This window comes from Pungitius pungitius, chromosome 11, assembly GCF_949316345.1.
Source record: "Pungitius pungitius chromosome 11, fPunPun2.1, whole genome shotgun sequence".
Lineage (NCBI taxonomy): Eukaryota > Metazoa > Chordata > Actinopteri > Perciformes > Gasterosteidae > Pungitius > Pungitius pungitius.
This window is the reverse complement of record NC_084910.1, coordinates 17,439,319-17,459,531: the sequence shown is the minus strand read 5'-3', so window position 1 is coordinate 17,459,531 and position 20,213 is coordinate 17,439,319. Positions and strand designations below refer to the sequence as shown.

At 47.7% G+C, this 20,213-nt stretch overlaps 1 protein-coding gene across 1 annotated transcript; it reads left to right on the top strand.

Annotated features, from left to right (window-relative positions):
• The first annotated feature begins 728 nt into the window (after nucleotides 1-728).
• LOC119197881 (lamin-A-like) lies at nucleotides 729-20,198 on the top strand. Its single transcript, XM_062565425.1, has 14 exons — nucleotides 729-918; nucleotides 1,079-1,328; nucleotides 2,219-2,639; nucleotides 14,668-14,824; nucleotides 15,232-15,357; nucleotides 15,936-16,106; nucleotides 16,480-16,605; nucleotides 16,767-16,987; nucleotides 17,098-17,455; nucleotides 17,581-17,688; nucleotides 17,861-17,980; nucleotides 18,091-18,147; nucleotides 18,276-18,446; nucleotides 18,562-20,198. The coding sequence occupies exons 3-14, from the start codon at nucleotides 2,302-2,304 to the stop codon at nucleotides 18,595-18,597; spliced, it is 1,989 nt and encodes a 662-aa protein (XP_062421409.1). The 5' UTR covers nucleotides 729-918; nucleotides 1,079-1,328; nucleotides 2,219-2,301; the 3' UTR covers nucleotides 18,598-20,198.
• The last annotated feature ends 15 nt before the right edge of the window (nucleotides 20,199-20,213 follow it).

The window sequence follows — 20,213 nt, the reverse complement described above, 5'->3', positions numbered from 1 at the left end:
CACACACACACACAAAGGCCAACATGTTTGGAGAGTAGTGGAAAAGCTTCTTGAAGAGACGTGTATCTGCCAGCGACACATTCTTTTCTCAGTGTCCCTTCCATGAAAACCAAAAGAAACTTCAAAATGGAGAGCTGAAGACAGCGACAGAGGAGACGGGGGGGAGGAGGTGAACAAGTGAGCTGTTTGTATAACGTGTGACTCAGAGGCCGCTTCACAGCCTGACCGCTCCTTTCCCCTGGAAGGCCACAGCCACGCCGGGACACTCCCTTGGCCAGCGGGAGGCCGGCCCCATCGCCCAAAAACAGAGGCCCTCGTTGGCCCTTTGGAAAACTTGCGTGGACACGCACGCAGATGAGGAGGCTAACCTCCATTTCCATGGTGAGGAGATGCATAAACACGTCTTTCCTCCTGCATCAGAACCTGAATGGACCCGTGACTCCATTTTAACTCCACCCAGAGGGGAACGATATATAAGACCAGAATCGAGTTGGTTAGTGAGTGTCAGATCTTTTTAGACTTTCAAGGTGACGTGTGGCAATTATTGCATAACTGACTTCAGCGCCACAGACGTATGGACTTTTCCCTCTTTTGGATTCAGGGGACCAGCTTGTGAACAGGTTCTATTTCCCCCGCTTTGGATGTGTCCGATCGGCCCCGCAATGCTCCGTTTGTCTGCGCCGAGGTCGTCGCGCTTCTTTCTGCCACCCAGCCGACAATGGAGTCGGATGTCAAGGCTCTTTTTTAAAAATATTTTACTATTTTTATTTTTTCAAGCCAGATAAATGGGCAGAGAATGCATTCTTCACAGCAGCAGGGCGAGAGCCTCTCATTCGCACGCTTCCACCCGCCCGGGAGCTGCTCGCTATCACCGCGTCGCTGCGTTTTATCGACAGACCACTTGCACCAGTGGCTGAGGTCAGTCTGTCTGAGAGGAATGAGAAGGGAGGGAGGAGGGGTGGGGGAGATTTGTGTGTGTGTGTGTGTGTGTGTACACACAAGCAGTCTGGCCTGACTCCTCCTCACAGCCCCACCCTTCCCTCTCGTGCACTCCCGCCCCCTTTTTCTCCCTCTTCAGCAGTAGGTACATGTGCGCTGAGCGACAGCTCTGAGAGCAGTTCAGGGCACGAGCCAAAGGAGCACACACACACCCACCAGCGGAGAGGGAGGGAGAGAGAGAGAGAGCGCAAGGCTGCATTATTCAACGGATCCTCTTCTCGACTCCTCTGGGGTATGTTAACACACAACAAACTTCTAGCCAGGCCTTGTACTCCCTTTTTTAGTTCCCTCAGCAGGCTGAAGTCGCGAGGTTCCCACACACAGACAAGGTAAGGTTCAGATTTCTGTCTCCCTGTGAGGACTAATGTTACTTTATTTAACTTTAGCCAGAGTTTGGTTTTTAATTTTGTCAGGGAGTGACTTTAAAAGTTTCAGCCCGCTCCACCGACCGCAGAGCGCTTTGAGCATCAGGCGGCACCTGTTGACGCTCGCCACACTCTGGCAGCGTAAGTGGATGCTGCATTTATTCAGGATTAGGCCACATTAGAGCACTTGTGCGGGTTCTCTCCTGTGGGCGTGTGCACGCATCGCGTCCATTCATGTGTGCGCCAAAGACACCCACATGGGCGTGGGCGTCCTGAAGTGCACTTTTGGCGCTGGGCGGTTGGAGGGATGGAACGCAGAGTCCTCCCACCGCTGGACCAAATTGCAGTCGGCGTCCCCGCCGATCGGGGGATGAGGGATGGGTGTTTGGTTGCGAGCGGCTGGCTGATGAGACGTAATGTGCAGCTTGGAAGTCCCACACGTGTCGCCACAGGAGCAGCTGATAACAATATTGATTCATTTTTCAAACTTGTCGAAGGCCTGGTCCATAATTGCTGTAATAAAAGAAGACAAAGGGGCGCCAATAACTGTTAAATTAGGTGATTTATTTTCGCGGAATTACATCTCGAAATGTTGGCTTACGTTTGGCATGTCTGATGATCTTTCATTCATTCTCCTGCTAGCTCTTGCCCAAAGCGTATACAAGTCCTTATCGGGACACTGAGCAGCACTTGTTGATATGAGTCAACGCTTTGGTATCGTAAGATGACGAACATGTGGTTTGTCTCCATTTTTCCCTCAAAGCGTTTGTGGGAAGCGGAGGAGGGAAATGTTTTCTAATAAAAATCCTAAATAGTGTCGTTTTCATCAACTCTTCTTCCCTCTTCCCCCACAGCCAGTGACTGAGACCCTCCCCCCCCCGCGCCGCCCTCACCGCTCCCACCCCCAATTTTCGCCTCTTGCCGAGCCATCATTACCATGGAAACCCCGAGCCAGAAACGCAGCGGGCGCAGCGCCACCGCCTCCCCGACCCGCATCACCAGGCTGCAGGAGAAGGAGGACCTGTGCAACCTCAACGACCGGCTGGCGGTCTACATCGACAAGGTGCGCTCCCTGGAGTCGGAGAACGCCGGACTGCGGATGCGCATCACCGAGTGGGAGACCTCGACCACCCGCGACGTGTCCGGCGTGAAGGCGGCCTACGAGGCGGAGCTGGCCGACGCCCGCAAGACGCTGGACCAGGTGGCCAAGGAGCGGGCGCGCATGCAGCTGGAGTTCAGCAAGCTGAAGGAGGAGCACAAGGACCTAAAAGCCAGGTAGGGGGAGGAGCTTGAGAGGGAGTGGCGTGGTTATAGTAGGGTTTGTTGTTGTAGGCACAAAGTACACACTGCACTTTACGGAAACGCATTCCCGCTTTGTCACGTCGAGTTTAACTTTGACGCAGCGCTGCAGTCAAAGCAACTGCCACATGAAACGGAAAGTTGTAATTTATTGCCCCTTGTTCACACCTGTTTCTCAGTACAACGGATTCAGGAATGCATAGAATGTTGAGCCACAGTACCCATTAGCGCTGTAGACCGCATTCCTGGTGGTTACGTCCGTTTGACTCGTCGTTTTGGGTCGTGTCTGACACGCCTCGAGCCGAGGCAGGGCGTACCGTTCTGAACACTCAGCCCGCCGCGCCAAGGCCGCCCTGCGCGGAGCTGCGTGCGATAACACGCCTCACAATTCACACCTGGGGCCCTTTTTGATGGAGTTGGGTCAGTAAAGTTTGGCCCCAACTCAAAAATGCATACTCGATTGTAGTAACCCACAAAAAAAAAAAGAAACGCCAGTACAGCTAAGACAAGTTAATAATTCAACAGGAAATGCAATTCCATAGAAGTTGACCCGGTGCACCGACGGTGTGATGTAGTGAATGATTAACTTCAGGTGTTATCAACGTGCGATTGTCATTACTTTTCCTTTTGAGTCAACGAGTCGTCGTCATAGCAAACGGGATCTGAGAACATGTACTGAATGGAAAGTACATTTATTCACGTGGAAACATTCAGGAAAAATTCTTTTTATGAGAAACATACCAAAACCAAATTGTGTACAACGTGTGTGTGTTTACATGGGGAACCCCCCCCCCCCCCCCTCCCCCTCCCCCATACGCACCTTTGTGTCATTATTATTCAATGAGATTGATCTGAACTACGAGGCTTTGGCTCAGTTCTGTGTGGAAAAATAAATACGGATGTAAAAATTCTGTCTTTAATGCTGCTCACGTTTGTCGTCCTGAGCTCTACAATCGCCTGTGTGTGTTCGCGCGCTCAATGTGAGGAGAACAGAATTATTGAATTTTCCACTCCCTTCCACAACACCCCCCCCCCCTTCCCCCCCTTCTGCCTTCTCACATGCCTTTTGTACTCTCCAGCTACTTGGCAGGAGAAGCACCACTGGCTCCCCCAGCAATGTTGTTTTCTAAAGAAAGCAGCTCTCTTGACGCATCGGGCGGTGGAAAGAACCCCCACTCCCCCCCCATCCCCCCCATCCAGCCGGGACTGGCTTTATCTGTCATTTTAGCCGGTGTGTTTGGTGTCCGGTTGCCATGGCGCTGTCATGTGACAGGGTGGTGACTCAGAGTTTTTATTTCACGGGCCGACAGCCGACTCCCTGTAACGGGAAGTCCGGGTTATTAATACAAGCCGTGCCGGGACGCACCGAGCCTCAGGTGCGGCACAATACACCCTAATCCCCCCCCCCCCCTCCCCCCCTCTGTTAGACAGGACTCACGGCAACCGGTGGGGCCTTCGGGGAGCTCGGCTGACCCGTTTAGCCCAGAGGCATGACGGTGCAGGGTAGTCTGTGTGTGCATGACTACTACTGGGAACACATGCTCCAAACAACCCCCCCCCCCCCCCCCCTCCCCCCACACACACACACACACACACACACCCCTCAAGCTGCTGGGCCACAATGCCAAGCATTCTCCCTTACGGCACTATTCGGCTGGTGCAGAATTGGGAGCGGGAGCAGAGGGGGGCAGGTCCCTCGGTGTGGGTGGAGTAGTAGAATGAATCCGACGGGACCCCGTTCAGCCTCATCTCTCCTTCAGCACTCGAACAGTGAGTCTAACCTCGGGACGCATTAGCCTCACTGATTGTTGTTTAATTCAATTATTAGTAAGTAATCCACTAATTTAGTATAATTTGTGCCCCGTGTGTGCGTTTTGTTGTTCCGGCTTCACACGCTGTCTAGAATCAGCAGAGGCCCTCTTTCATTGACATTAAACCTTGAACTGCTCCTCTTGGTGCCTGATAGGACTTGAGTGTAAAGGTACATAAGCTTCTGACTCACCTGCGGGCACAAGAGAGCTTCAGGGTGTGGCGGCAGACGGAGCTCGCAGACACTTCCAGACTGTTTGTACAATGTTTTTAATGTGGTGAAACGTGTCCGGGCACAGAATTAAATGAAGACATTGTGCTTAAATGTTGAAGCAGACTATCGGGGAGCACAGCAGGAAGTGCTATTATCTTCAAGCTTTTACCGTTTCCTTTCTATCGCACAAGTGTCTTCATCGTCGCTCGTCATCATCCCCCAGTTCACTTTGTGTCATCACCTACTGTACACTTCCAATGTAGATGTAAAGCTATACTCTAACCTTGTTTTACTTCCTAACTTGTATATTTTGTGTTGTCCCGAGTAGAGTTTTTAAGATAGAAAGGAAAGGACCTCGCTGACAAACGCTCACAATGAGATGAACAAAATCTTATTTTCAGCCGACATTTGTCCTGGTGAGAAACCTGAAGCCGGTGAGGCGGGAGAGAACGTAACGGTGCTGAGGTCATAAAAAGTGGTCTAATATATAAGTCACAGCTTGAGTTTCACCGATATCATATATTCATATATTTAACTCCAGGGGAACTTTAAATACGTCTCTGAAGCAACGCATTACATAACCACGCTGCTATTGCATCTGTCATCGTCCCAAAAAGGAAATTCGTTTGGCGAAAGTAAGGAATTTCAAAATAATAAAATTCATCGCCATGAAACATAGAAGTCAAACGAATAACTTTCACCATTGTTTTATCTGCAGGGTTCTTTTAAATGCTTCACTTGCTCAAAAAAGGAAAAATGTTAACTACACGTCTCTAAACCTCAAGAAGTTTTCAAATTGCTGGTCCGAAACCCCCAAAGAGATTAAATATACTGCAATCAGGACAAAAAAAACCTCTTGACATTTTTAAGCTGAGTCTATCTGTCATTTTCTAAGACTTAAGAGGTGATCTCATTATCAAAAAGCTCCCAATTAATATTCACAAAAAGGATCATATGAATATTCTGCAGTGCAGCAGATAAAATGTGAGTATGTTGGAGCTTCAGTCAAAACTATACAGCACAATATGCAGCACCTTTCTCCAACATCTGAAAGACTAATTATGCAGAAAAAAAAATGTATGACTGTAATAAGCTGCTGTTGGGTCAGAGTACTTAGTGGGATGATAAATTAGGCTTGCATGGTTCTTTTTAAACCCTGCGAATCATTGTTTGAATGTCAAACACCCACCGGGACAGAAATTTCTCTTCCAATGCAGACTGTCTTAGTCCGACAACTTTATTCACAATTGACTCCATCACCGTAACACAAAGCCAGCTGCAGTTGGAAAACATCTTTTTATCCTTCAGCCCTCCATAAGCAATGGACCCCATTCGCAGGAGTCGCTTTGGCTCGTCACGCGAGGAGACAGAACTCATTAAATGGACAATGCGTTTTTAATTCCCCGTGAGTGTACGCGGCCTCCGAGCCGCGCACGACGCCAGCCGCCACGTCCGCCACCGACTGCAGCTGCTGCAGCGCTCCTCGCGCAGTCTGTCGGCGCGTCTCTTCCGGTCTGCTCCCCTAGGTGATGGGGACGGAGGGAAACCCCCGTGTCCCCCCCCCCCCCCCCCCCCACGATGAGCTCCGCTTGTGGGCCGACAGTGTCCCGTCACACAGAGTCAGACTGGAGAGAGAGAGAGGTGGAAGACGTGCTTCACGTTCAACAACTACAAAAGAGGAGTAAATCATTTAGCCTGAATTATCTTTAGGTGATGCCGTAATATTTTTTTTGAGGGGGGGATATTTTTCCCGCTTGGCACCCTTGTCCCTGAGGTTCCAAGCAGTGATTCATTTAGATGAACCTTTTTAATATAATAATAATAATAAACAGAATTGTTTTTAAAGGTTGTCTTCTGGGATTATTCACTTTGCAGCAGTACAAAACCCCAATAGATGCAAATAATCGTATGAAAAATTCCTATTTACTGAACTTTTTATGGCGCAGATTTTATTATTGCATGTTGCAACTTAGATTAATTTCATGAAATTATATACACATATATATATATATATATATATATATATATATATATATATATATATATATATATATATATATATATATATATATATATATACGCACACAGTTACTGTTTTTGTTTCATTGCTACAAATCCTGCAATGAAAAGTGGTGCCTTTCTTCTGTGTTGCTAGCAGAATACTCTGCAATGGAAAACAGATGGCCGGGCCTGTAAATGTGCTGATGGCTGATGAATGGACCCGTCTCTGCTCGCTTTATTACTGATCGAGTAATGAGAGTTGGACTTGTGTGTGTGTGATGGAGAATTAGTTGAGTTTCCATAGAACCTTCAGAGTCGGCCAAGCCCACAATGACTCACTCGCACATGGACCGCGATTACAGACTAAATCACTTTAACATGGTGGAACTCCAGACTCTCCCTTGCTCTCCCCTTTCATCTTTTTTTTTTTTTTTTTGGTGCTCTTTCTGCCCAAAAACCAGCCCTTTTGGGGATAGAGCTGGAACGTAAACACTCCCTCATTCCTATCTAGTTGGTCTTTCACCTTTTGAAAGATGTTCTGCATTAGGTGTTGTACTCTTCCTCATCACTCCCCATGTAGTATTCTGAAAGGCTGACTAGTTTAATATGTCATCTTGAGTTGAGTAAAGCTGAGTGTTGCACCGCTTTTGTTACACCCCCCCCCCCCCCCCCCCCCAACTAAATTAATGATTCTTACACACCCACACACACTCTGACTCAAAGTACTTGGGACATAGTTTGCATGTTTCTGTTGCTTGTAGCCGGATGGGGAGGACTGGGGGGGGGGGGGGGGGAGAACACAGTGGCAGCATCCAGACAATCGCAGGAAAGTCAACAAAGGCTTTTTCCAGCGTTTTGCAGCTCACCTGCACCAGTTTACCTGCCACCTCTCTGCCCCCCGTGTGCGGCTAACTGCTCGTTACTCTTTGTTCCTCGGATCCGTCGGGCCGTCCTCCTGTTTCTCCTCTGTATTCAATGCCAAGTGCGTGCGATGCCCCCCCCCCCCCCACACATCGCCGAGCTAGTCCCACAACCGCAAGTATGGTTCTACTCTGCTGGAAAAAGCTCAAGCCCGTCACAGCCCCATAAAGTCCACATGTTTTTTTTGTTTTTAGCTCTTTGTTCATTGTAACTCGGTGCAGGCGAGGCTCTGCCGTTGTCTCCGTGCGGCTTGAGTGAGGCGACGCACCGGGGAGACAAATGGAAAACTCCTAACGATCACAAAGTGCTGCGTCACATTGTGTTCTCTCTCTAACGAATAATCGCTTCTGGCAGCGAGATCACGTCGTATACTTAAAGCAGCAATGTGGGGCCAATGCAGCTCAACCGGTTATCTGATATAAATATATTTCTTTCCTGTTGATCCCGTCTTCAACTGCGCTCTTGTGACAATTAATTAGGAATGCGAAAGCGATTCCACCTCTTCTCCTAATCAGGCCTGTAATCTGGTTCAGAACCAGTAGATTGAAGCTTATGAACGCACACGGGGGGCTGGCGCCTGCTCTCTGGTGAATCATCACCGAATCCCGGAGGGAGGAACAAAGGGGGTTTCATGTGTCTGTTGGTGACGCGCCTGTCCTTTCATCCCTGCTTGACTGACTGACTGTTTGAGGAACTAATAGCAACGAATGCAAATGGTCCAACGAGGCAACACGTGGTTCTTTTGCAGTCGACAAACTTTGCTTTGGAGACGGCTTAAACACAGAAGCCCCCTACCCCCCCCCCCCCCCCCCTCCTTAAAGCTGTGGTTTTCTGGTGTTTTCTCGCACGCAGATACACGAACAATCCCTGTTATTGTGTCCTCGCCGCTGAAGACACACAGGAGACAGTCATGTGCCAGCCTGTATGGTTTTTATTTTTTTTGGGCTGGGGCTGAACTTGAGGAGCCTCCCAGCTCTGCTTATCTTTATTGTGTGCATGGACTCGGGCGCCTGTGCAGCGGGCGGCGTGTCGAAGGTTACATGCAGCCGCCAGAACGGGTCAAAGTTCATCCGTTCAAATCCCTGCTGAAACGTTGGTTACTACGTGGACTGAAACTGGGTCGGCAGCTTCAATCGCCGGTTGCATTTGAGTTGTTGCAGTTATTCGTGAAGAACCCTGGATTCTGTTTTTAAATGGTCTAGAACACGGCATTTAAATAGTTAGAGTCCAGCCACGAGTATTTTCGCAAAGGGAAGTCAATGAAACTATGTCATAGGTTCATGTTTTTTTCTTTTTCCGAACAATTGAAATGATTTGGATCCTATTACAGAAAGAAGCTGGTATTTGAAATGAGTCCCGTGAGTTGTGTGGATCACGTCTCAAAGTCTGCTGTGGCTTCTTGTTTCTGTCGGAAGACAAATTCCTCCTCTGAGAGAATGTGAGCCACGGCTTGTTAAGGGATTCGATACCTGAGGGGGCTGCACTTTGGGCAACGAAGAAACGTGATGATATTTACAAAACTATTCAAAAAACGAATAAAAAAAAAACAACTAATTGTGACATTAAAATGTTTGGCTTCAACGAAGGTGTTTTATTGTAAAGGCTCATTAACAAAGTATTAAAACTACTCCGGCATGGGATTGTTCTTCTCCTTCTGATTCCTCTCTTCGGGCCCCCCCCACGCCGCTTGTTTATAGAACGCCGTTTTTCACCAGCCTTCCTCTTAGTCACCTTTTCCCTCCAGTGTTCTCTACGTAAAGCCGCTCCGGTGAATGGCTAAAATTAACGCGGTGAGGATGGAAAAAGGGAAAGGGGGGGGGGGGGCTAGAACTGTAGCTATAACCCTTTATTCTTTCTTCCTCGTCTCTAGCTGTGAGTCATCAGGAAACCCCACCCTGTGTGTGTGTGTGTGTGTGTGGATCAACACTTTACTGCACGTCAGGAATTGTTTGAATAGTACAGGAACTGAACGAGGGGATGAATTGGTTATTACCCCCCCCCCCCCCCCCCCCCCTCCCTCTATAGCTCACCAGCTGTGTCAGTGTGAAAAGCACTGAACCCCCGACTGCTGCAGGGGGGGCTGCTCTCTGGTAAATGGCACAAAGCAGCAGCTCCCAGGTGCTGGTGTGTGTGTGTGCGTGTGTGTGTGTGTCTGTGAGTGCATGTGTGCATGTAGGTATCTCAATCCCCAGCTGCTGCTGCTGCTTTTTCTGTAAATGGGAATATGTGAGTCAACTTTCCTCTTTTAAAAGATAACCCGAATCAAACTGGTGCCACACGGCTGTGGTCTAATGTATCTGTGGTTTCTGCCGTCGTCCCAGTCGAAAGAAGGTGAATTTAATTTGTGACGCCTCAAACAATGGAAATGTGAGCAAGCTGCACTTTGGACAACCAGAAGCTACGCTATTCTACTCGTCATTCTGAGAACTGTGAATTATCCAGACGGAGGAGGACGTCATTACAGGAAAGATGTCAAAGGAAATTACGAATTAAACAAATTTGCCATTCCCCCTTAATTATATTGTGGCGGGAGCAGAGATGTCAGGCGATTACATCAAAGCCTGCAGAGACGTATGTGGAGGCCAGGAAGGGGATGTGTTCTGTTTGAACTGTGCAGCCATATTCAGGACGGACTCGTGCACCCCCACCATGGGCCTGCTCCGTCACCGCAGGGCTTAGGTTTCTTTTCTTTGTGTCAACAGCATTTTCACAATAGCTTTAAAATGTCTAAATATTTAATTGAATTAACTACTAGGCATCCATCCTGCAAAGTGGCTGCAGTAATTCGGCCATCTCGTAGAAATCATGGCATTTACTTTCCTTAAGGGGAGTACAAAAGGAACCGCACCCTCCTATTGGAGGTATTTTGAATATTTTTAGTAATTCTACCATGCTAGAAACTGCATACTAGCTGGCCTGTCGACAAGGCCTCGGTTACCACAGCAACGGCATAGCAGAACAGGGGGCGGGGTGTGTGGCGTCTCTTTCCTCTCTCTCGCTCCACGAGGAGCGTTTCTCCTCTCTGGGACTGACAAAGATAGCTGTGAGTCATCCAAGAGGCCGGGCGCCGAGCCAACACATTCCTCCTCCTCCTCCTCCTCCTCCTCACATTTCCCGTCTCCATTATTCTCTGGTTTTTTTTTTGTTTTTTTTCTTTCTCTTTTTGCCTCTTTCCTTCTTCTCGCATGTCGTCCATTGACTCGCCTGCGCCTCAAAGATGTGTAATTTGCTCTGTAGCAACATGTGTTTCAAAGTTCTCATGTTGTTGCTTAAAAAGGGCGGAATGATGTGTGAAACCTTTCCATTTCTCTTTAGCAGTAATCTATGCATTATTTCACGTGTGTGTGTGTGGGAGGGAGGAGGCATGAGGTGGTCTACGCTTCCCAAATTACACCTCATTTTCAGTGTTTGAGTTCCTCCTCTCAGAGCAGAATGTAAACGGACCAGTGCTGCTCTTCCGGCACAAAGTTCTCTGCCTTGTTTACAATTGCAGCAGATTTCCCTTGTCTTGATGAAACGGGCTGTTTTTTTGGGGGGGGCCGGGGGGGGGCCTAATCTTTCTAATTTTCCCAAATGTGATGCGATTGTTTGCTCATCTGTTGGCTCGCAGCCACCCTCGGTACTCGTTGGTCTCCCGCCGACTGTGTATTGTTTTGTAAATATTAATGGAGGGGTTCTTGGGAAGTAACTGCAGAGAGACTCCTCACATGTGCTGCGGGGCTTTTTATGGAAGCGAATGTAAACATGAAGTCAGAGGGTATTCATGCCGGGGCCTCTAATTACGCTCTTCAAACTGGTTTATATAAACGGGTAGTCCAACGCAAATGGCCCACACACACACACACACACTCTCCCTGCACTGGATTATGTAAATCATATACAAGAGCAACACGTGCACATGAACATACCAGATGCACCGGTATGGACACTCGAACATGCAGTACACGCATGCACTTAACCACAAGGTGGAACACACAGGTTTTGCAGCCAACTCTCCCCCGCAGCGCGGAACCGACTGGAAACGTGCACAAATCCGCCCACACGGAGAAACGCCGACACGTCCACTGACGAGCTTTTCCAACGCGCTGCCGTCTGCAGTCAGAAGCCACGGCCCGTTTTGGTTAAGCCGACGTGCAGGGGGCCCGTGGGGGTGGTGCACACCATCGCGCCGCTCCCTGGTGCACAGTTCAAAACCGAAGCCAGCGGTCGCTGTTGTCGTGAACCACGTTGGATCTTAAGAAGATCTGTGCTTTGGTGAGGAGTCCAAACTGCACTGGTTGTCCTGGCAGTGGATAGTTTTTGCATTTTATATTTGCATTCGAAATGTAAATATTGACTCAAATTTGTTTATTGTGCACATTTCAGTTATTAATCATGACCGTTTTTTTAGGTCACTGTTAAAATAAATTAATTCCTATCTGAGCGACTTGTCATATGAATCCTCCCCCCAAATTTGGACTGCAGCGTTTTAAGCCTGGTCAGCTGATCCGTTTTTTATTTTGCAGAACCTCACATTGCTCTTCTCGACATAAGCCTTAAAATAAAGTGATTTGGTATTGGGACACATATTATTTGAACCAAACATGTAAAACTCTTTACTAACCCCCCCCCCCCCCCCGCTGTGTGTGTGTGTGTGTGTCGCTCCTGAGGGGGTGAAGCCTCGTGATTTCGGGGGGGCGGTCTGACCTTTTGCCTTCGGCACAACGAGAGGTTTTTTTATGTAAAATGTTTGAAAGCCGTTTCGATTGATTTGAAACTCCAACTGGAAACTGTTCAAGGTCTAAAACGAAAACATGGACTCCCCACAGGGCCGGTAGAGAGCTGTCAATCACAAGTAAGACACACCCTTCTGTAGCAATTATTTTACATTAAATCCATCCATAATTTACTGGATGAACATCTTGCATCTGCAGACTTTAAGCTGGTGATTAAGGCGATAAACATCTAATAGAAGTAATTTTTTCTTACAATCTTTTTGCAATCCAAGAAGTCGCCCCCTGGTGGTCAGAAGAGGGAACGCAGCTTTAAGGCACTTTGTTTGCTTCCCTTTCCAGAACCAGAGAGGTTTCTCCCTCATTACAACTTTTCTAAAATTCCCTTTTCTATCTAATTTTTTGTGTTCAATCATACTGTTAAAATATTTAGCCTGAATAGTTTAATGTAATGTTTACCTCAAGTCGTAAACATACACATCACTAATGCATTTAGACTGTATTTAAGTGAAAGCGAACACGTCTCGCTTTGTCTCCGAGCTGTTTGGGTTTATTATTACGGTCTGTAATTACTTAATTGGCAGCGTTGCTGTGAATTTAAAATGTTCCACAGTATCCTCTGCCTTTTTAGAAAATGAGTTTTCTTCACAGCGAGTTAACGAAGACCAGAGGTAATTAAACCGTAAAGTTGATAAATTCACTTGAATATTTTTACAGCACTAACCATATTTCACTTCAGCGTGGTTGCTAATCTGTGTTGACGTGTTCATTGGGGGCCACAGTCGGCTCAAGTGTTGGTAAGAACCGAGGCTCTTTCTGTCCACTGCTGATACACATCTCAAGTACTCGCACACCGTGGCTGTAAAGTCACATTCTTGAGTTACTTTACCAGTATGTTGACTGGAAACATTTATTTTTGTCGTCTTGCTGTAAAAAACATTTATTTACTTATCGCGGATACAAATGGGGTTGAAAAAATGATGCAACTGAACAGCACAATGACTGGCATCCTGTCCATAAAATAAAATGTCCATAATGATGAATCTAAACCTTGTTCAACCAGAGGATAAATGGTAAATAAACTGTATTTGAACTAGTAGGGAATACATTTATATTGGTCGACAGAGACTTTATTTGCTAGTTTACTAGGTACACTCACGTGATGGTTATTTGCTTTGGACCCACTCACCCCATTGAGCTTCTTTTTTACATTTAAAGCTGAACAACGGGCGCTCTCGGAGGCTCTTTTGTAATCACCCCTTCACACATCTGTAAAGCATCACGGATATGCTCTGGACTTGATTTTAGAATTCTTTTTTTTTTTGTTTTCTGGACATGGAAGACTTGGTGAACAAAAGCGTCGCCCTGCTTTCCTTCCCTTGGTGCTCTTCTCAGGATGCAGAATCGCACGTTTTAAGCTCCTCTGCAGCTCCCCTTTATTAATGAGCTTACTTTCACTACCCTGCACCCATGAATGACCGTTGCACCTCCTGAGGCATTGTGACGGTTCTTGTTAATGGTCAATCCGCTGTGGAGTAACTCTGTCCCAGCGGAGCTCCGAGGTCTGTGTGAGCAGCCATCCCCCCCCCCCCCCCCCCCCCAGCAGATGGCCGTTATTAGAGACAATGAAGACTGGCCTAGATGGCCGAGTAGAATGAGAGGGAACTCATTTCCTCTACGACTCTGCATGAGCCACCCATACTGCTGACTCTCTCTCTCTCTCTCGTATTTATTGTTTTTCCATGGCTGTATCCAAGTAACTTTCCTTCCAACCCACAGCTGCAAAAGTTACACACACACATGCGCAACAAATGTGCAGTCTCTCTCTACCCAAGGATGGTTCCCTGGAGAGAGAGAGAGAGACACGCGTCACTGGGCTCCTGTTTAGGAGGCTGATAGCAGTACGTGGATGTGAGTTCAGTTGGTCACAACAACTGCTGGGCTCGGTACAATGGCGGCTTGTGTCGCTGCGGCTCGGCTCCCCGGCGCTTCTCAAGTTTCACTCCTGGTAGACATAAAGGAACGTGTTCTCAGAAGTATTAATATTCCCTCTGCAGGCTTGAAACCCAATGTCCTAATTTGCAGGGGTGGACTATTTAAAGTAAACCTTTGTGCATAAATAACATGTGGCTTTATTTTAATATGCACCTTCACAGCGATTTGAAGATAAATAACTTATTAGAAGGACATTTTAAAAAATTAGGGAAGCGGGTGATCTTGGGTCCAATGGCCTTTGGCAAACATTGATCAGCCTTAACGGGAGTCTGAATAAAGAGGCCATGACCCGCGGCGCTGAAGGGACAACAGACTGACGCGCACGCCTCGTCCGTCTCGTTTTTCTTTCCAGGAACAGCAAGAAGGAGTCTGACCTGGAGGCGGCTCTGATCAGGCTGAGGGACCTGGAGGCCCTGCTGAACTCTAAAGATGCTTCCCTCTCCACCGCCATGGCGGAGAAGCGGACCCTGGAGGCGGAGCTGAAGGAGCTCAAGGCGCAGCTGGCCAAGGTAACGCGCGCCGTCGTACAATACCAGCGGGGTCAGAAAGCACGTTTGTCTATACTCCTGTTGCGTCATGTCAGGATGATTTCAGCATTTTTGGGGGACGTCTTACGCGTTAAACGTCGCGCTAAACTGAACCGAAAACAATTTCTGCTTCAAATGAAACAAAGTGACCTGTCAGAAAAAGCAGTCCGTAGTGACGTTGCCGTGGACGACAGCGGGCAGTCGCCGATGAATGAAGTTGCATTCTCTGCGGTTTGATTTATCAATGAAGTTTACTTCAGGACTGATGTATATGCCGCTGTGGCCCTGCGCCACCTACTGGCCACACTCTGACACTACAGAAAGCCCGGACTACACCTCGAGCTGTGTTTGATAACCTTTTTTTTTTCTTTTCTCTCGCTTCCTCCCAGTTGGAAGGTAGCTTAGCCGATGCCAAGAGGCAGCTGCAGGATGAGATGCTGAGGAGAGTGGACGCAGAGAACCGCCTGCAGACCGTGAAGGAGGAGCTGGAGTTCCAGAAGAACATCTCCAACGAGGTTTCTACTCTTCACCTGAACCCTTCTATTTCTGTTCAGCTGTGCCCCTTTTCATCTCTTCCACAACATATTGATTCTCTTCCAACATCCTCCTAGTTTGTTTTGCATGTTCTCCTCAGAAATGTCTTTTGCTTTTCCCTTTTATTCAAACTCCTTTCCACACAAATAGTATTTAATTGATTAGCTTTATTTTCTCTCTAATAATTAAGTCCCTTTATAGAATGCTCTGGTCGAAGTCATGTTCTTACCTAAACAGGCATCAGATTTGGTTCTTTTACAAATATAAACGTATTGATTAGGAGTTTGTTTAAAGGTCACCAGAGTAGCTGAAGCTCTGCACATGTAAACAAGTAATTACTGCACAGCTACTAACTAATCAATGCAATTAAGTTTATTGACTAACTGGTTTCTGCAGGTCTTTTAATTTGTTTTATAGTGCTCGAAAATGAACCAAATGTCAATACAAATTGTCGCCCAAATAATAAATTGACAAAGTCGGACTAGCGTCTATTAGACACGATTCCTAGTCGCATTATTCACGAGAATCCAAGGAAATGATCCCTATCCTCTGCCTCCAGGAGCTGCGCGAGTCCAGGCGCCGCTTCGAGTCTCACGTGGTGGAGCTTGACGGCGGGCAGCGGCTGGAATTTGAGAGCAAGCTGGCCGCCGCTCTGGTGGAGATGAGAGCCCAACAGGAGGAGCAGGTCCGCCTCTACAAGGAGGAGGTGGAGAAGACCTACAACTCTAAGGTGAGTCTGGATGCTGCTGCATCCAGACGGCGCTCTGCTGCCACCTAGAGGCCCTGAGTGGAGGCTGCTGTGCAGATCAGCCTTGCGTTTAGATGCTTTGATTCTGCAAACAGCCACAGCTGAGGGGATGCGTATTGATTAACATGCTTTTTAAACTCTAAGTGCATTGCATACATCATTCTAGATCACAAGGGAGGTGAATTATATCAACAGCCATAATCAGTGCGTTGTGAGAAATAACTAAAGAGAAAATATTTCTCGTGGCCGTGGCTTGAAACACAGCGGACACACAATAATCTGTATTTGGACCGGTGAAATGTGGATGTACACGCGCGGATCACGTTCATTTTGCGGGACTTGATCTTCTGTTCAGCTGGAGAACGCTCGTCATTCGGCGGACAGGAACAGCCACATGGTGGGAGCCGCTCACGAAGAGCTGCAGCAGACCCGTGTGCGAGTGGAGGGCATGTCGAGCCAGCTCAGCCTGTTGCAGAAACAGGTGCGTGCGCACACACACACACACACACACACACAGCCTGCTGGGCGGCTGATCGAGCGTCATTGATTACCGTCGAGGTTCACCAGACACGTGGAGCAGACCTGCAGCGTTTAACTGGTCTTATTTGACTGAAACCCTGTGTGCGTGGTCTCTTTGACCAGCTGGCGGCCAGCGAGTCCAAGGTGCGGGAGCTGGAGGAGGCTCTGTCGCGGGAGCGGGACATGATGCGGCGGCGGCTGGAGGATAAAGAGCGGGAGATGGCCGATATCCGAGCGCGGCTGCTGCTGCAGCTGGACGAGTACCAGGAGCTGCTGGACATCAAACTGGCCCTGGACATGGAGATTAATGCGTACAGGAAGCTGCTGGAGGGAGAGGAGGAGAGGTGAGGGTTTTACAGAAGCTAAAGCGTTGGGTCTAGAGGCAGTTGGTGAACAGGAGATCGTGTGACTGCTTGAATCTGAATCCATCATCTGCTCCTCTCCTGTCCTTCAGGCTGAGTCTGTCCCCCAGCCCTACAGCCAAGGTCACAGTGACCAGGACCTCCGGATCGGGCCACCTCAGCCGCGTCGTCCACTCCTCCGGCTCGGCTCACAGCCACACCAGCCGCCTGCTCCAAAGCGCCGCCGCCGCCGCCGCCGGCGGCGCCGCGTCCAGCAGCCGCAACTCCTCCGGCACGGCCAGCGGCAAGAAGCGCCGCCTCAATGACAACGACAGCGAGACCTCCAGCATGGTGGGGGGCACGGTGACCAAGACTCGCATCAGTCAGCAGGCCTCAGCCAGCGGCCGCATCACGGTGGACGAGGTGGACCTGGACGGCAAGTTCATCCGTCTCAGCAACAAGGCCGATGAGGTCGGTGCCGCCATTTTGCAAACGTTTTTAATATTGTACCTAAAGTGTTGTTTGATGCTTCATCTGTCACATTTTTAACGTTTGCTCCTGTCCTCCTCCTCTCTTTTCTTCCTCCTCTCACTCAGGACCAATCTCTGGCCAACTGGCAGGTGAAGAGACAAGTCGGTAGCACGACTCCCATCATCTACAAGTTTCCCCCTAAGTTCATTCTGAAGGCCGGAGGCACGGTCACTGTAAGTCACACCAACTTTTCTACTTCTGTCTATTTTGGTCCCTTTGTTTTGTTTGTACTGATATAAATACAAACATGATTTTATTTAAGAAAACTCAACCCACTTAAGTCAATTTGTCATGAACCGTTTTTTAAGCTATTAAAAGTTGTCTTGCAAACTCTGACCTTTGCAGATCTGGGCGGCTTCCGGCGGTGGAACCCACAGCCCCCCCTCCAACCTGGTGTGGAAGAACCAGAGCTCCTGGGGCACCGGCGACCTCATGCAGACCTTCCTCATCAGCGCCAACGGAGAGGTGCGGCTTCACCTGAATTCTCCTTTCCCTTCTCGCTCCCATTTTCTTTTTTTTCTTTTTTAAACTATGAATACTCAAACATTTAGTCCCTTTTTTTTATTAACCACCAGGAAATGGCCATGAGAAAAGTGACGCGCACCCTGTTCCATGACGACGACAACGACATGGTGAGTTCCTCTTGTGTTGAGGCACTTCCTGTCGCCTTTCCCAAGTTGAGCAGCAGTGGCAAGTACTCTGTTCTGTGTGTGTGTGTCCCCCCTCCTCCCCCCTCCTCCCTCCCGTCCCCCCGCCGCAGGGAGCTCACAGCACGAGTGGCGGAGACAACGAGTACAACCTCCGGAGCCGCACGGTGGTCTGCGACTCGTGCGGGCAGACGGCGGACCGCTCGGGCGTCTGCAGCAGCGGGGGGGTCCCCGAGGGCCTCGTGGGACATTCCTCCTTCATGGGGACCAATGAGCCCAGACAGGTACAGTCATGTAACTGCCCAGGATGAGCTCCTCACTGCCTACAAGTCTCCCCCCCCCCCCCCCCCCCCATGTCCACTAGTCCATGTTTTTAACACGTGTCACTTCCTCTTTCAGGGCCGAATCAAACCGGAGAACTGCTCCGTCATGTAAAACCTGAACCTGCAGCCTGCGAAGGACAAGCATCCTTTTCCCTTTTGGGTTGTTTGTCTTTATTTTTTCACATTTTTTTTACGTTCTCGTATCGTCTTTTTCTGTGTTCTGATTATTTTGCATTGCTTTGAGTTATTTTGGGTAACGGGCACAGGACTTTCATATTTAGCTTTATATTCAGTTATGTTATTGCTTGTCCAGCTCTTCCTGCACACACACACACACACACACACACACACACACACACACACACCGCTCCACTGACGTGTGCTTCAATCTGAGCCGAGGTTTTGTGTTTAATGGACACAACGAGTCTCCTCAGCCGTAGAAACGGGAACATTAATCATGTTTAACGCTCATCAAACTCCTCAAATCTATAATCAAGATGCTGTCGACATTAATCTAAATATACTTTATTTTATTAAATGCATGTAATTGTTTTGTTCTCAAACTACGTTGTGGAAGAAGCCAAAGTGATTCAAGCTCAGGGTGTTCAGCAGATACTTTTTTTTTTTCACCTTAAGCCTTAGACTAACATTCTTATGAGGATAAACCTTTGAGCTGCTACGATGCGCACAGAAAAAAAACATTTTAGACGAACATTATTTTCTTTATCAGATTATTTTGCTACGAACATTTACTGAAATAAGGAATTGTTTACCGGGTAAGTTGAACGTTATAAAGATTATAAATGCCTATCTCAGTTTAAGCTCTAAACATGTTTCCTGTTAATTAACTCCAAAGGTGTTGAGTCATGATTGGAAAGGTTGGTTTTATGTTCTACAAACGAAAGATGTCACAATAAGCAGTAAGTTTCTAATCTCTACTGGTGCCTTACTCTAGAAGTATATATTTGTAGGATTTGACTCTTTACTCAAACAGGAGAGAGCTGGTGTAGCTGTTGTTGTTTTGGAAACCTTCTAAGAAGCTCTTATCTCCAGACACACGTCAATGTGTCTTCAGGAGGACCGAAAACAACAATCGCTGCACTTCTGCCGTTTGATTTGTGTTGCTCCTAAAAACACAAAGTGTGTGTGTTTTTTTTTTTTTGTTTGTTTTTTGTGTGCGTCTTTTTTGGGGGATCCGAATGAGATTGTGGGTTTTTATACATAATTTTTGGTTTAATGCGCTGCTTTAATTGGGGTCCTATGCACAGCAGGTAGATTTGTACTGTAGGCAGCTTAAGTCCTTTATACTCCAACGCCTTGCAAAACATTTACAGGAGATACGTGAGCGTTTTTGTATTCTACTTTATACAATGGTATTTGGGCCACATTGGGTTATTTAATTTTTGCATTAAAAGATGTTTGACTTTGACTCTGATCCCTTAAAGTCTGTTAAAGAAATAACCTCCAAAGATTTATAATTGAAAAAATATTTAGTATTTATCTCACGAGAGTAACTGAGACCTGGTTGCTGCATGTAATTGGGAAATGTAAGCAATGGTTAACGGAATCATCCGTATTAAAGGCCAAATTTGCTGTTTGCCTGAAGAATTGTCTTTGATGATGCTGTTTGCATGTAAAAGCCATTGAGTTGATCTAATGAATGGTTGTTACTTTTTCTAAAATAATGCTGAGTAAAAAAAGGTTTTCTTTCAATCACTGACTCCTGTA

Coding starts and splice junctions, on each gene's coding strand:
- LOC119197881 (XM_062565425.1), top strand. CDS start 2,302: ATGGAAACCCCGAGCCAGAAACGCAGCGGGCGCAGCGCCACCGCCTCC. Junction 16,606..16,766: donor TCAGCCTGTTGCAGAAACAG/GTGCGTGCGCAC, acceptor CTCTTTGACCAG/CTGGCGGCCAGCGAGTCCAA. Junction 16,988..17,097: donor CTGGAGGGAGAGGAGGAGAG/GTGAGGGTTTTA, acceptor CCTGTCCTTCAG/GCTGAGTCTGTCCCCCAGCC.